General features: G+C 37.2%; 1 protein-coding gene across 4 annotated transcripts in view; it reads right to left on the reverse strand.

The window, feature by feature from the left end:
- Window positions 1-15,968, reverse strand: part of Erbb4 (erb-b2 receptor tyrosine kinase 4) — a 1,089,367-nt gene that overhangs the window by 50,226 nt on the left and 1,023,173 nt on the right. For all 4 annotated transcript variants that reach the window (XM_052749761.1, XM_052749762.1, XM_052749763.1 and 1 more), the window contains exons 21-22: window positions 5,907-6,062; window positions 3,661-3,736 (exon numbers count right to left, since the gene is read on the reverse strand). In XM_052749761.1, the coding sequence (XP_052605721.1) occupies window positions 3,661-3,736; window positions 5,907-6,062 (232 nt within the window). The remainder of the gene's footprint in view (window positions 1-3,660; window positions 3,737-5,906; window positions 6,063-15,968) is intronic.

Genomic DNA, 15,968 nt, shown 5'->3' on the forward strand with positions numbered 1-15,968 from the left:
TTCATCATCTTTAAGATATATTAGAACTGATGAATATTCTGTACACATAAAAAATGCAGCCAGTGATAATTTTTATCATAAAAATATTATAAGCAAGGATATGTAGCATTTTCTGCCACTCATGCCTCTTGCAATCAACTATGGTATATCATAATAATATCAAGTTGCCTTATGAAAAGATGCTGAGACCAAGGCTGTGCCTGAAAACAGCATTATCTATCAATTTGTTAATTGCTGTGGATATCGCTCTGTATAAATCAAATGCTGATTGGCCAGTAGCCAGACAGGAAGTATAGGCAGGACCAGCAAGGAAGAGAATTCTGGGAAGTGGAGGCTGAGGCGGAGAGACACTGCCAGCCACCGTGAGGAGAAGCAACATGTTAAGATACCAGTAAGTCACAAGCCAGGTGGCAACTTACAGATTAATAGAAATGGGTTATTTTAAGATATAAGAACAGTTAGCAAGAAGCCTGCTATGGCCATACAGTTTGGAAGCAATATAAGCATCTGTGTGTTTATTTTATAAGTGGGCTGTCAGACTGCATGGGCTTGGTGGGACCCGGAGAGAAAACTCTAGCTACAGCTAATGTCTACTGAACAGCCTGTAGAAGTTTCAACTCATCATCAGCAGGAGCTGATAGCAGCTGGCTACACCACATCCACAATTTGGCAATAGAGAGGGATGAATGTATATGCGCAGCAGTGCTCAGGCTGCTCTCTCCACTTCATACAGTCCAAGAAACCTTGTCTATGGAATAGTCCATCTCTCAGTGGGTCAGTCTTCCCACTTCAAAGAATATACTCAAAATAATTCCCATAGCCATGCCCAGAAGTTCATCTCCCAGGTAATTCCATATTCTGTTAGATTGACTAGGAACACTAACCATTACAACTCCACCCTTTGTCAATTTGAAACCTGAACACATCAATTTTAAGCCGTAACTTTTCACTCTTTGTCCCTATGTCCTCTTGACGATTTTATAAAGTAAAATGTATTTGGTTCAACCTTAAAGTCCCTATAGTCTTCAACAATTCCAAAACTTTAAAAGTTCAAAAGTTTCTTAACTGTGAAACTGTGAGCTCTTACTAAAAATCAAAAGTTTGTATACTTCCAACATATAATGGCACAGAGTAAATATGCTTAATCCAAAATGGAAGAATTGGAGCACAGCATGAAAAAACAAACAAACAAAAAACTATGCCAAAGCAAAACAAGAAACATGAAATCCTGAAGCTCCATATCTGGCATCTAGATCTGATCATGTAATCAACTTGGTTTCAAAAGGCTTGAGTAGCCACACCTCTCACAACTTCCTTTCTGCGGACTTCAGCATAGATTCTGTCCTGAGCCGGATCCATTCCATGTCTGGACCCCACGCTGGTACTTGTCCCATGGTCCTGGCATCTTGGATATACCAGAGTCACCATAGCAATTGAGGTATCACCTTCACAGCTTTGCCTCTCTTGGACTCTAACTCTGCTGTACATCTCTGAGCCTCGGCTGTTCTCCATGGCCTCCTCAATTCCGTTGCCATCATGCCTTTAAAACCATACCATGTAGGTGACACTGCCAAGCTCTGTCATCAGCTTGAGATAGAGCTTGGACCTACAGAAACACAGCTTCATCTACTTTTGTGTGCTGACCCTGGGGGAACTTTTCTAGTCAGGCGCTTCCAAGAAACAGGGAACCCCTCCAGTTTAGGCTTTCTTCCTTGAAATAAATTTGGATCCTCTCTAGTTGGAATCTCTGATGAGTGGGGTTTCACTCTCAGGACACCCCAACCATTGTTCTAAGTTAGCGCAGGTGTCTTCTCTTCAGTGGTACCTGGATGTTTAACAATCACAGTAACATCCTGAATGATCCCCTGTCCTAAAATATTCTCTGCCAAATAAAGTACTCCATCATCTCTCAAGTCAGCGTCACTCAATTTCTCAAAAAACAGGCAGAATAAAGACAGATTCTTGGTCTAAACAGCACATGAATGGCTTCTTTCCCTTCATTGTTCCCTTCTGCAACAGCCTTGATGCAGGCTTCAGCCATCTACGTTCTTCTCATCATTACTGTCTTCCAGGCTCCTACCAGAATGGCCCATCAATCTCTTAGAGCATTCAAGGACTTTTCTAGCCCGAATTTCTAAACTCTTCCACACTCCTCCCCACAAAAAAGCAAAACAAGACAAAGTAACAACAACAGAACCAGTTCCAAAGGCCTAAGAACCATGAGGTCAACAAAAGCTCCATTTCTTGGTACCAATTACTGTCTTAGTTTCGTTTCCTATTTCTGTGATAAAATACTCTGACTAAAGAAACTTGTGGGGAGGAGGGTTATTTTGGCCCACAGTTCAGGCAATAATTTACAGTAGTGAAAAGGTCAGAACAGCAGGAGCTTGAAGCAGTTGATCATGCCACATCCACAATCAGGAAACAAGGAGGTATGAATGTATGAATACTAATGTAGCTCACTTTGTCCACTTTATGTAGTGTAGGATCTCTTGCCTGGAGAATGATTCTACCCACAGCAGGCCGGTCTTCCTGTCTCAATTTTCATGTTCAAGATGGTATCCCATAGTGATAGTGATGCCTAGAGCAAATCTCCCAGGTGATTCTAGACACTATCAAGTTGAAAATTAACACTAATCATCATACCAGGGATTATATTGTTTTTCTATTTTCTTCTTTTACATAAATTTATTTATTGTGTGTGTAATGTGGGGGTCTGCACAACAGGATATGAGAGGAAATCTGAGGACAAATTGAAAGACTTGGTGTTCTCCTTCCACCACGTGTGGGTTCTGCGGATGGAACTCACACCATAAGGCTTGGAAGTAAGCTCCTTTACTTTCAGAGCCATCTTACAGGCCCAGAGGCATTGTGCTTTTATTAGTGATTAATACTAGTTGTATGTGCTATATTTAAATATAGACACAAAATTGATCCTTTCTAGTTAAGTTGTAAGTGGACAAAGTTGTAAGCACAGACAAGTTGCTAACTAGCTCACTTCCACAACTGAGTTCAATGTAATGAAAATAACGTTCTAATCGCAAATATTAATCTTGCTCTGTCATTCTAAATGTAGTTTGTAAATGAAAATCAAATCTACAATTGGCAGTGTTCTCTCATCACTGCTTTCACAGGCACTTGACTGTGTTTATTAGTTGCTTGTTGTTGCCCCAGTAACCACTGTGTTTTCTACCATAGAACACATATTCCTTTAAGCAAAAAAACAGACAAACAAAAATATGGTTTTTGTTTCGCTTTACCCTTTAACATTTATCACTTTCAGAGTTATATGACCAAAGAGTTGCTGAAAATTAAGGCCATGAGAGTCTAAGAAATTGTTTCTAACATTGGCCAGTTATTGTGTTTATGCTTGAATAAATCAGGAGACAAATTGTGCCAAACCAAAGCTTATAGCAAAAAACCTAGCAGTGATATTATATATTTTACATTTAAAAGAGCAGAAAAAAAATCACAAGAAGAGAGATAAAATTGTGATTTGGGCTATTTAGCTTTTTAAATTAAAGACCAAAGAGTTAAATCCTTTAGGGAGTCAAGCTTATAAGTAAGCACTTCCAATACTGCCAAAATATGACCTTATATATATTGTATGAAGCAAACACATTTTTCTTTAAAAGGCCAAATTTATAAAGATTTATTTACCATAGCTCCAAACATCACTTTGATGAGTGAATTTTCTATAATGTATACATTCCAGAGCCATCCATTTAATTGGCATCTATAGAAAAATAAAAAGTGAATTATTAAAAATCATACAAGGAATCATTTTTATATTTTCTAAATGCTAGCCTCTGGACTGACCTCAATTATATTTTTTGATGGTGTGTATATAGCTATAAACCAGTTGTTTTTCAAGATAGGGAACAAATGAAGTAAAATTCATAAAATCTACAAAGTAAATTAACCAAAGAATATATTTTAAAGCTTCATAAACACAAAGAAAATTAAACATCTCAACAGCTTTATACATTTCTTAATGTCTAGCATCTAAATTATGAGCTAGTATTATGACTGACAATATCAAATGTAAAAATGTTTGTATATTATGTTTTCTCAGAGTCCTCCATTCTCAGTGATTTCATTTCTTCCTCAGATATATTTTTGACCACAGATGTAATGAATTTCTTCTTCAGCTGCCCTCACTTCCTCTTCTGGTCACTAAATTGTCTAAAATCATGAATTCCATAGTTAGATTTGCTTTGTCTCCTAGCTGCAAATGATCTCCTTTGCCTGGGCTAGCCAGAATTGAAAATATGTACCGTTTTCAAAATAGGAGCTAGGACTATAAAAGAATGTGAGAGGATCAGCACAAATCCATCATCACTACAAGAAAAACAACTCAACCCACATAGCCTGTGGATGATGGGTCAGCAGAATGTGTTTCAACTCAAAGGGCAGCATTATGGAGCTTGGGATATAATTAGATTCTATGGAATAAAGATAAACATTTCTACTTTGCAGTTGAAAGCTTAAAACTAAATAGGCATTTGAAATCATGAGGTTGGCTGCTCACCAAGGTGACACCAAGGTAACTCTATGACAGAATCATGGGATTCAGTGAAAAGGAACAGAAGACACATTGAAAGTAATTTCCCTATGGGCAAGGAGTTAGCAGGTTTTATGGACTATGGACACCGTGTTAGAGAAGTGAGTTTAAATCATAGGTGGCTTGATAAAGACTTAATGGTGACCAGGCATTTAAAGCTATAATGAATCTTGCTTTAGACAAACCTTACAGTTGTATGTTCTTAAGACAGGTGAAGTCATGTGATTTATGGACTGCTATTTCTGAGAAATCTTGTTGAGAACTTTAGAGCTGTGACTTTAAACCACTGTAGTTTGGTAGTAAACAGACGAAATAGGCTGATAAGATCGGGAAAAGATCAGATAATTTCTCAAAACTGAAATTTTTTTATTTTATAAAATTATGTTATCTTACTTTGTGGTAGGATTTAAATATAGACATATGTAAAGGTAGACATATGAATATAGAATATGAAAAGGTCTAGGGTGAATCAATGTTAGTTTTTAGAAGCCTATTATTGCAAATATTTACTTGTGATCGAAAAGTAAGGTACATAATTAACAGATTCATGTATGTAAACAACCTTTCTTTATCAGAGCTTCATAGGTCACTAGAGGTTAGGATTTCATGGGTTTGCATCATTGACCTGCTCTGACATAGGTTTCTTCAAGTCAAGCAAGATGGATATTCACATACAAATTTCTCTAATTAATTAGCCAAGAATATGGATTAATCAGTAAAAAAATGTCTTGTAACTACAATATGGGTGAACCATATAGTGATGGTGACATGCAGAAACACATTTGTCAGGCAGAACACGAGTTTGGGGGTTAGAAAAATTAGCTAACTATACTTGGTAATTGCCAGGTATCATTTTTGGTGCTAGGGAGATTAGAAATGAGAATGGTCAGATTTCAAATATATTATGATTGTTGGTAGTACCTAAGCTTCTCAGTACATAAAAAAAAATCTGTCTTATGTAGTAGTTCTATAATCTCAGAATCAATGGGACAATTTTTACAGCCCTCTGTTAAAGGTTCATATTCTGAGTCTCTAAGAATCATCACATCGCCAGGTGGCGGTGGCACGCGCCTTTAATCCTAGCACTCGGGAGGCAGAGCCAGACGGATCTCTGTGATTTTGAGGCCAGCCTGGTCTACAGAGCAAGATCCAGGAAAGGCACCAGAATTTCACGGAGAAACCCTGTCTTGAAAAAAACAAAACAAACAACAAAACAAAAACAAAAACAGAAGAAGTATCACACCATTGTTAGAGATAAAGAAGTATCACACCATTGTTATTATTAGAGATAAAGAATTACCTTACTACATTTTCAAGAGATGTTGCTCTCAACTCCACCTACCTTACCACCATCAGCACTGTATTCCTTTTCGTCTCCTTCCAAGAGTCGGGCTAGTCCAAAGTCTGTGATTTTCACATGGTTTGGGGATTTTACTAAGACATTACGGGCTGCCAGATCCCGATGAACAAGGCGTCTTTCTTCCAGGTACATCATTCCCTGAAAAATAAATCAAGTTCCACAAAGGGAGTCACTCGGTGTTGAAGTTCTTCATCTTATAAAAAGGGATACGCCGGGCGGTGGTGGCGCACGCCTTTAATCCCAGCACTCGGGAGGCAGAGCCAGGCGGATCTCTGTGAGTTCGAGGCCAGCCTGGTCTACAGAGTGAGTTCCAGGAAAGGCGCAAAGCTACACAGAGAAACCCTGTCTTGAAAAACCAAATAAATAAATAAAAAATAAATAAATAAAAAGGGATACTTCATTTCTCAAAGCGAAGGCAGAATCCTGGAACACGTTTAAAAATATAAAAAAAATTGTTGTGGGGCGGTGGCAAACCACAGATTAAGTTTTGGGCTTTTACTCCTGAGTTCCTCTAAAGAAGAATGAGTTACCTAAAATTGGGCTAAATGTTTGCCTGGTTTCCTCGGGGACTTGATATCCTTTTGCAAACATTTTCATTAGTGAGGTGTGCAGGTGTCCTAGAAGATAAGCTAACACATCCTTGCACTACTGGCCTACATACCACTCATCATTTTCTTCTCTCTGGTTTTTGCTTAGTGTCATCTTGATACTACACAGTCACTCCAAACAAACACAGCTCCCCATAACTAAAAAGTCTTTCATTCATGGTTTGATGGCACCAAAGTCATTTGCATAGATTCTCTCAAGGCTGAAGAATTATATTATTTTTACTCATTATGCACAGAATAAAGGATACCCTAGGGGTTCATGAGAGTCTAATTTTAAATAAAGGGCTGCTATGACATTAGTTGTCATTATAGGAACTCACAAGTCAGAGTACATAGTTTATAATGACCCACAAATTAGCCTTTAATATGCTATCTTCATAAAACCACACAGAGAAATTAAAAATAAAATTTATTGCTGATTGCTAATGAGGTGGGGTGTTGGGAGAGAAAGCTTGTTATTTTTCATCATACAAAAAAGGTTAATCTCTATACAAATCTATAAGACTGTTGATCCACAGAAATAATAATTTTTTATTGTTAAATTTTAGCAAGGAGGAAGATAAATGTTGGTATACCTTATATACAAAGTTTACCTAAAGGCAAGGTAAGAAAACTCAGATTAGGTAAGAGTGAACATGTTTTTTACTGAGGAATTCAGGTAAATAGTATATTTGATTTTTTTTTCAGCTGTAAAATGTGGTCATTCAAAAGCATATCAGAATTATAATAAAAGGGCTGAAGCACATTCTCATTCCAATTACAAATCATTGCTCTTGGCAGTTAGCATCACAACTGCACAGTTGTGAAGGATTAATGGCTCCTGATATCAAAACAAAAGCTGTGGAAAACAGACACATAAATCATATAGGTCAAAACATTATGAACTATATACCCGGTGTAGTGTAAAGAGAAGATTGCTTCACTCAGCTTCCGGAGCCAGCCTCCACAGAAATGCCTCTCAAACACAACCGGTGGAGATACCGTCTGATATGGTCCAATCAGTCAACAGCTAGGTGACACCACATTTATTGGTGCTTTCTGAAATCAACTCACAATGGTATTTATGGGATTTTTGCCCTCTTTCCCAAATAGTGCTGTTTTAGGACAAAAGGTATTCCAAAATATATTCCAAAAATAAGGTAAATCCGAGAACATACAATTCTTTCAGGACTTAGAGGATCAGAATTAAATAAGCTTATTGCCTTGGAAATGATGTATTTTTACATCCTTCCAAATAAGTCCATCCTTTTAAGAAATGTTCATAAAAAAAAAATCATTTCCTTTATTACTGCCTACAGATCAGGACATAGCAAACATTTTGTCAATATGCTGATACTTAGAACTACATGTACACATAGCACACATTATGTTCTGTACACTGTGCTAGATGCTGGGGAGGTAAAAAAAAAAAAGAAGCAAATTAAGGTCTGCATATTAAAAAAAAGACAAGGTGAATTACTAAAGTGGGAATAAATAAATAAAAATGGATGCATATGGCAAAGAACATGTAGGGCATTTAAGAAAGCTGTATCCTGAGGAACAGTCTGGCAAGTAAGTATACATGAGGGGAGAAAACTGAGAGAGGTACCCAGAGCTGGCTAAGGCTTGGAGAGAAAGACTGTGGGCAAAGACAAGAAGTAATTGAGACTAATTAACATGTGCACTTGGCCAGAGGCATGCCATTCTGTATCTCTGAAGAGTAACACACGGGGAGGGCCAGTGGTGAGCAGTGAGACTGAAATAGAAAGGAGAGATCCAAGAAGCGCACGTATATGTCATGGACTTAATGTGAGTTTTGACTTCTGTATTTTACAGTCTACAATGCGGTGATTTGGTCAGAACGTCGTCTTTTAAAAGGGATGGTCGTCCAAATTTTACTGCACTCCTGAAAACACCATTCTGGTGCCAATACAGAAAATGGATTTGGATTGCTCACACATGGAGCCCAAGGCAGGAACCATTGGCATGGTATGTAAACAGTGACAAAGCTGGAAACGATGGCTGTGAATTCAGAGTGTGCAAGTTTCACCCGTTTCCATTTGTTTTCTTAGTTCCATGCAAGGCAGGGTTACTCTTTTTAACAGTTACGCCATGCTGAGGACACCTGACCTCCAGTCATTCAAGATTCTACCATCCTCTGCTTTCGTCATTTCTCTGGATCCTACGTAGGTAAGGGACTGATTCTACTACTGAATAAGGACAAAGGATGACTGAGGAGAGGATAATCTCAAGGTACAGTTACGGACTGAAAGATTCATCCTTGGTAGCTGAATAATGGAAAAGGAGAGAGATTTTTGGTTCATGTTTATGCTTGGCAATTCACTCAACTAAAATTAACCTGGAAACAGATTTTTTTTTAAATATATATTTCTTAAAGGACTTTTTATGTTTTATATGTTTGAGAATTTTGCCTTTAACTATGTTTGTGCTCCAAATGCAGTGCTTGCAGAGGAAAAAGGATATGTGTGTATATATATATATATATATATCCAGAGACAATTAGCAATGAGCAACACATTAAAAATCAGCAATTGTGTGAATATTTTGTCCCTTCCTAATTCATATGTTGAAACTCTAAAACTCTGCAGTTATGGTATTAAGGTAAGTTGGCCTCAGTGGTGATTAGGTAATAAAGGAGGTGCCTTCAGGAAACTTAGTGCTCCTATAAAAGAGACTCCAGAGAAATCCTGCTCTTCTCTGAGTGCAATCATATGACTATGGTTAGGATAAGGAAGAAGGTCAGCAGGACCAAATTTGCTTGACAGCCTTGAGGACCATGAAATTTTCATTATGCATAAACCACTTGATCTGTAATGTATGTGTTATAGCAATCAGATTGACTAAATACCTTTTATTTTATCTTTTTAATTAAGAAAATTTTTATTTATTTTATATGCCAACCACAGATCTCCCTCTCTTCCTTCCTCCCACCCCACCCCCAGCCTTTTCTACTCCAACTCATCCCCCATTCCCTCCTCTGACAAGGTAAGGCCTCCCATGGGAAGTCAGCAGAACCTGCTACATTCAGTTGAGACAGGTCCAAGCCCCTCCCCCTGCATCAAGGCTATGTAAGGTGTCTTCCCATGGATAGTGGGCTCTGAAAAGCAAGATCATACCTTTGATTTTAAAGATTAGTTTCATTTTTAATTATGTGTATGTGCACATGAGTGCAGCTGCTCATGGAGGTCAGAAGAGGGCACCAGATCACATGGAGCTGGAGATATAGTTGGTTGTGAACTGCCCAATGAAGGTACTGGGAATCAAACTCTAGTTTTCAATAAGAGCAGTGTGGATTCTTAACTGCTGAGCTTTGCTTCTAATCCCTGAGACACTTTTGAAATGACACATTCTACAAGAGAAAAGTTCAAAAGTTCTAAAAGTTCTTTGACTTTCTCTATTAAAAATTCACTAGATAACAGAGAGTCTTGAACCTTGTTACCACTTGTCAAGAAAAACAATGTTTTCTTCAAAATATTGAGGACTCAATTCAGAAAAACAACTGACAATTTATATAGTTTCCTCTGCCTCGTCTGCTTGACCAAATTAGTACTACTAATAACAGAAGCATGTGTTATTACTAAATTATCAAAATGCATTTGTATGGTTCCTTTGTCACTATGAGGCACCACTGTGCAGGGACATAAGTTATTAGGTACAGCTGCCACCTTCGTCATGCTTTCACACCCAGAATTAAAGTGTTGAATTGTCTTTGGCTTGCTTCTAAAAGGTTTTCCACAATACAGTCATTAAGACAGGATTTTTCTGACTTGAAGAGCTCATTAGAGTCAAAATTTCTGTTAAATTCTTTCAAAATAAAATTATTCTTTGAAATAGTGGGATGCAACTAAGAAGACAGATAATTATTAGAAGTAACAGTGACAAAAATAAGCTGCATGAAGTCCCTGGAAGTGGAAGATGAATAAAAAGAGTTTGTTCATTGTAAGAGGATATAACAGTGGTTGGAAATGTCCTGTCCTCTGACTTGTGGCTCCTGCCATGATCCAGGCTGAACAGCTCTGGACAGAGTCTGATGAGGACATGTATACCACAGCTCCTACTAACTCGGCACACTTTGAACACAGCAGATGCTAAATGAAATGCTTCTATATCTGTGGGACAACTTAACCCTGCGAACTATGCACTGTTTCTCTTCTACTATAAATATGAGAAAACCAAGGTTACCTGAGGTCATGTTACTAGGTCCAAGTCATCTAACTAATGAGCAACAGATAGAAGAAGGATTTGATCCCTTTTACTAGGACCCTAAAACCTGCGGATTTAAATTTGGGCACACAGAAATTAACAAATGTAGGTAAGACAGCTTTATAAAATATTCTTTTGCAGTAAAAAATATTATTAAGGGTTTATGTGAATTTCTGGGCATAATGGAGTTGATTGGCTTTTTAATAAAAAGTGTATTTAACATTTAACTAAATCATAAAGTCATTTAAAATTTAGCCACTTTCAGGTATATAAATTTGAGTTTCTCAGTTTGCTTAGGCTACACAGTATAGAAAATGGAGGGTCGGGTCTGATTATGAATTCTAAAGGCAATTGTCTGGTTCAGACCTCAGCTCTCCAAAGTTCTAGACAGGTGATGTGGGCAAGCTGTTTCACTTCTCTGTCATCATGTCCCTCCTCTTTAAAGGGCAATAGCAGCACCTATTACCCAGCTTATTGTGGAGATTAAGTACAATAGTACATATAAAGCCCTTGGAAAGTGGCTTGTTATAACTCTAGAATGCACAAACTTCCATCAGTGTTCCACAGAGAAATATCAACAATGCTCACCTAGACAAACATTGCTCTTAGTAAGTTCCCCTGCCTATTTCATTGAAATATATGAGCCCCAGTGGGCATTCGAAAAACATTTGCAGTGATACAAGCATCCTAAAACCTACCCGCCATGATTAATGTGTGGGTACAAATTTCAGAACTATTGCTATTCAAAGACTCATTTCAATAATGACTCACCCTCAATGTTGTTACATAAGGATAAAAAATTATTAGGGAATTTATTAAAGATTTGGTGCTCTTCATAAATAGATCACCGTTTTCAGGAACTTACCGAAGATAAAGGCTACAAATAAGATAGCTATAAAATCCTTTGATGCTGACAAATGTTCTCCATGAGTTAATAAAATGATCAAACGGTTCACCCCTTACCACACAGCATGGAGGAGAATTTTAAGGAACTGTGATTTAGGAATATTTTATTGACTTCATGACCTAAATCTTACAAATCTGATTTTAGCCAAACTTTTAGCAGTTGTACCATTTCCCATGTTTCTCTGCTTGCTCCAGTTAGAACACTGACTTATCCCAAGCTTCCTCACACCTCTTAAAATACACATCACAGGAAGCATAAGCTAGCTGGGAAAAACTAAAATTTTACTTTTGGTTTTCAAAATTACACTTTGATACAAAAATCCAAGGGAAAATTTTCTTACAGTTAATTTAAGTTTTAATGTCTGGCTTGTAATCAATTCACATGAACTATTCTCTGAAAATAAAATCAATGGAAGACTTAGTTTTAGAATTCCTAGCATGGATGAACACCTGGTAGTGACCTTCTTTTCCATTTAACCACATCTGAGTTATAGTCTTCTAGCTAAAATGGATGATTATTATGTTTTTATTAGTTGTAAAAATGCATTCCACCCAGCTGCAGAAAGTGGAAGGAAGTCAGCAGGGACGGGACTATTTGTGACAATAAATATTTGCTTCTCTCATATTTTCCATGCGACAATTTCATCAAACATGTGTGGAGCTAAAAATTACGGGCTGTAGTGAGCTCTCGGGCATTAATCTCTGGAGCGAGCAAAAGCACATTTAAAAACAAACAAAAAAAAAACAAAACTCTTTACATTCTAGTTACCCAAAACTTTCTAAATAGCAGGAAACTTAGGGAAGTCCAACTTCCAATGAAAATCTCTCTTTTCTAAAAGCAATTCTTAGCAGGAAAACTCCAGATATAATGCCTACTGCTATTAGGGATAAAGGTATGAGCACGTTCAAGAGAAGAAAGGGAGCTTTTTGTGTGTAGTCACTTAATTTATCCGAACTGGGCATAAAGGGAAACTATGGAGGCTCTGTGAATGAGCCAAGTAGGGAGGCTTTTATCCACTGGAGTTGGTGGTAGAAAGAACATAGAATGGAAGGTAGTTAAGGGAGAATTACTTGGAGTATTGCTAAGCAGCGTATAGTCACAGGTACTCATTTCAGATAAACTATAAAAGTGACAGAATGTTTTAAATGACCTCTGAGGTTACCTCTAGCTTTTTTTCATTACACGATAAAAAGAAATATAAAAATATATCTATTCTTCAATACTACCTTTTAGCCCAATATTAGAAAGAGAGAGTAGTGAAGAGATAGAATATATGTTTCTCTTCACTTGGTACTTGAATATGTTTTCATAAAAGTAAGTTGGACTCACCCTAAACTTAAGACACCAGACTACAGAAATAAATGGTGGCTGCTCACCAGATAAATGAATTCAGTCACTTTCCCTTTCTTACCTATACTACATAACAAAAATACCTAGAACATTCACTATACTAAGATGAACCTGTTCAACAAATATATAACCTCAAATTCATTCTTTTTATTGAAAATATAACTAATCCCTATAAGGAAAAGAGCCAATTAAAATCTATCTGTTACTCAGCATTGTTGGGAGGTGATTTGAGTTTCCCATTCTATTTCTCCCTATAATTTCTCTCAGATGAACCAGGCAGGTCACATAGTTGTCTTGGCCAATGCACAATTAGTTCTCATGGTTAATTCTAATATTTCCAATTGTGGTTATGCTCCTACAGATTGTGTTAGGGTGTGAACTTCAGAACATTTTTACTTATCAAGAACACCAGTTTTCAGCCATTTTAATAAAAAGTAATAAAATACTTTATGATTCAATTTCTTTTCTATAACTAGTCCAAGTAATGTAGTCTCAGTACTTGTCTGTAGCAGGTCCAACTGTGTGCTTCCTTAAACCAGTTCAGAACCATATACACACCATATACATACACCGTCATCTCATGGTGTTGGCTTCCCCAGTCCTGGGGCACTGATAACCCAGCCTCAGCACCATGGAGCTGTTTGCTTGTGTGCTCTTCCTTTCATAAAAGGAAGAAAGCCATACCGATTTGGACCATTTTGAAGAGTTGTTCCAGTTCCAGGGCCTTCCATGGGATTGGAACAAGATACAATTTTATCAGAAGCCCACTGTTTTCTCTGTCCAATGCTGCTTTTCTCACGGAAGCAGATGCTTTTCCTAAGAACCCTTGATAAAAATCCTTCCTGCATACCAACCTGTCTTAGAGACTGCTTTCTATTTTTTTTTAAAAAAAAATGTGTATAATATCCCCATGTCTTTTATCAGGGTCTCTAACAGACGGGATTTTTGCTAAAGCTTACTGTGCTCTATAATTCATGAATACTGCCATCATGGTTTCCCTATATTCTCCACTCAGAGTCCATTCCCATATACATTGTAACAATCCATGATACTGTTTTTAATGTGTATCCCTGTAGTCTCCCCTTCACATCATCATTTGTTGTTAACTATATTGTCTTCAGTGGGGTTTCGGGGGTACTTCTAGGACCCCGTGCATGGATAAAGCATCTAGTGCCCACTGTCATGCTTTATTCATGCTGCTTTATAGTCAAATATATTTTGATAATTGATCAAGCTTATTACTTTTCAGTGCTGTATTATATGTTCTCATAAGGCCAGATATATAGACAAATATTTGACAAAAATTTGCCAGATATATAGACAAATATAGAAAAATTCATATCCTTAATTTACTTATTGTCCATTTTTTATCAGTCAGCATTAAATTTCTCTCTCTCTCTCTCTCTCTCTCTCTCTCTCTCTCTCTCTCTCTCTCTCTCTCTCTGAGACAGGGTTTCTCTGTGTAACAGCTCTGGCAGTCTTGGAATTCACTTTGAATACCAGACTGGCTAGAACTCCCAGAGATCTGCCTGCCTCTGCCTCCTGAGTGCTGGGATTAAAGGCGTGTTCTACCGCCACCTGGCAAATTTCCTGTATCTCTTTAACATTAAGGCATCAATGAACTACTCAACTTGTATAATTATGTAAATTTACTTAACAATACAACCTGTTGGTTCTACTATGAGATGCTTTAAGCAAATTGTAGTAGTAGAATAACAACCTAGAGAGTTTAGTTAACAGTGGACACTGAGGTAATGTGGAGAAGATAAACGATGATCATATGTTTCCATTATGTCAATTGGAAATATAAAATAGTTAATATATTTCACATGTATTCATGAAGGGCATTCTAAGTGCTCCGTACATATGAAAGCACAAAATCCCAAGGTGATATGAACATTAGTGTTTTATTACCTTTTTCTGAAGAAGAGACAACTGATGTGCAGAAAGGTAAAAGAACTTGCCCTATGATTGTGATTATGGATTACATAACATAGGTCATAAGACCAAGAGCTGACTATAGACTGTTTGATTCTAAAAACAAAGATCTTAAACCTTTCCAAATATGATTATATAGAGAAAACTACAGTCAACAGATTATAAAATCATAGAGAACACTAACAAGGCAATGCATTTAGCTGAGTGACTTACTGAGACAAGAAGTACTGTAAGAAATAAAAGAGAAAACTTTTGCACAGAGCAAATGCTTGCAGCTTTTATATAAACCTATTCAGTTTTGCTGTGTTCTCTAAAGATGGTGCCTCAGGAACTGCTTTAGAATCCAACTATGCTGGCACATTGTTTAATGACTTGGACACATATATGAATGAGCTCGTCAGGCAATTTAGACAAACATCACAGAGCACACATTTTCAAACCTAGATGGTGTGATTCAGTTGTGTTATAGAAGGAGAGCTGGCAAATTCAAAATGTACAAGGCTGCTAATCAAAGTAAAATGACATGGATTTTTCTTTTCTTTTCTTTTCTTTTCTTTCTTTAAATTTATTTTGCTAGATGTGGTGGCTCATGCCTTTAATCTCCGCATTTGGGAAGCAGAGGCAGGCAGATCTCTATGAGTTCAAGGCCAGCCTGGTCTACAGAGTGAGTGAGTTTTAGGCCAGTCAGAGTTACATGGTAAGACATTATCTCAAAAAATTAATAAATTATTTTGCAACTGTATATGTATATATATATATATATATGTATATGAGAGAGTGTGTGTGTGTTTGTGTATGTAGGCATAACTGTGTATGTACAGAGTAACACATGTGTGTGCTTTGTTTGATTATATTCACCAGCCCAAGAAATCTGTTGATAGTATTTCCATTCATTTCCTGTACTTTCTTTCTGTAGACGTTTGATTTAACTACTCTTCCCAAGCTGTTGGAAAGTCACAATTTGAAAACAACCTCCCTGTGACTCTGAAGGAAACAAAAAAAGTGACACCAACAAGGCAAAAGAAAGGTGAGAAAGGT

This window comes from Peromyscus californicus, unplaced genomic scaffold (genome assembly GCF_007827085.1).
Source record: "Peromyscus californicus insignis strain IS unplaced genomic scaffold, ASM782708v3 Scaffold_21__1_contigs__length_65335640, whole genome shotgun sequence".
Taxonomy (NCBI): domain Eukaryota; kingdom Metazoa; phylum Chordata; class Mammalia; order Rodentia; family Cricetidae; genus Peromyscus; species Peromyscus californicus.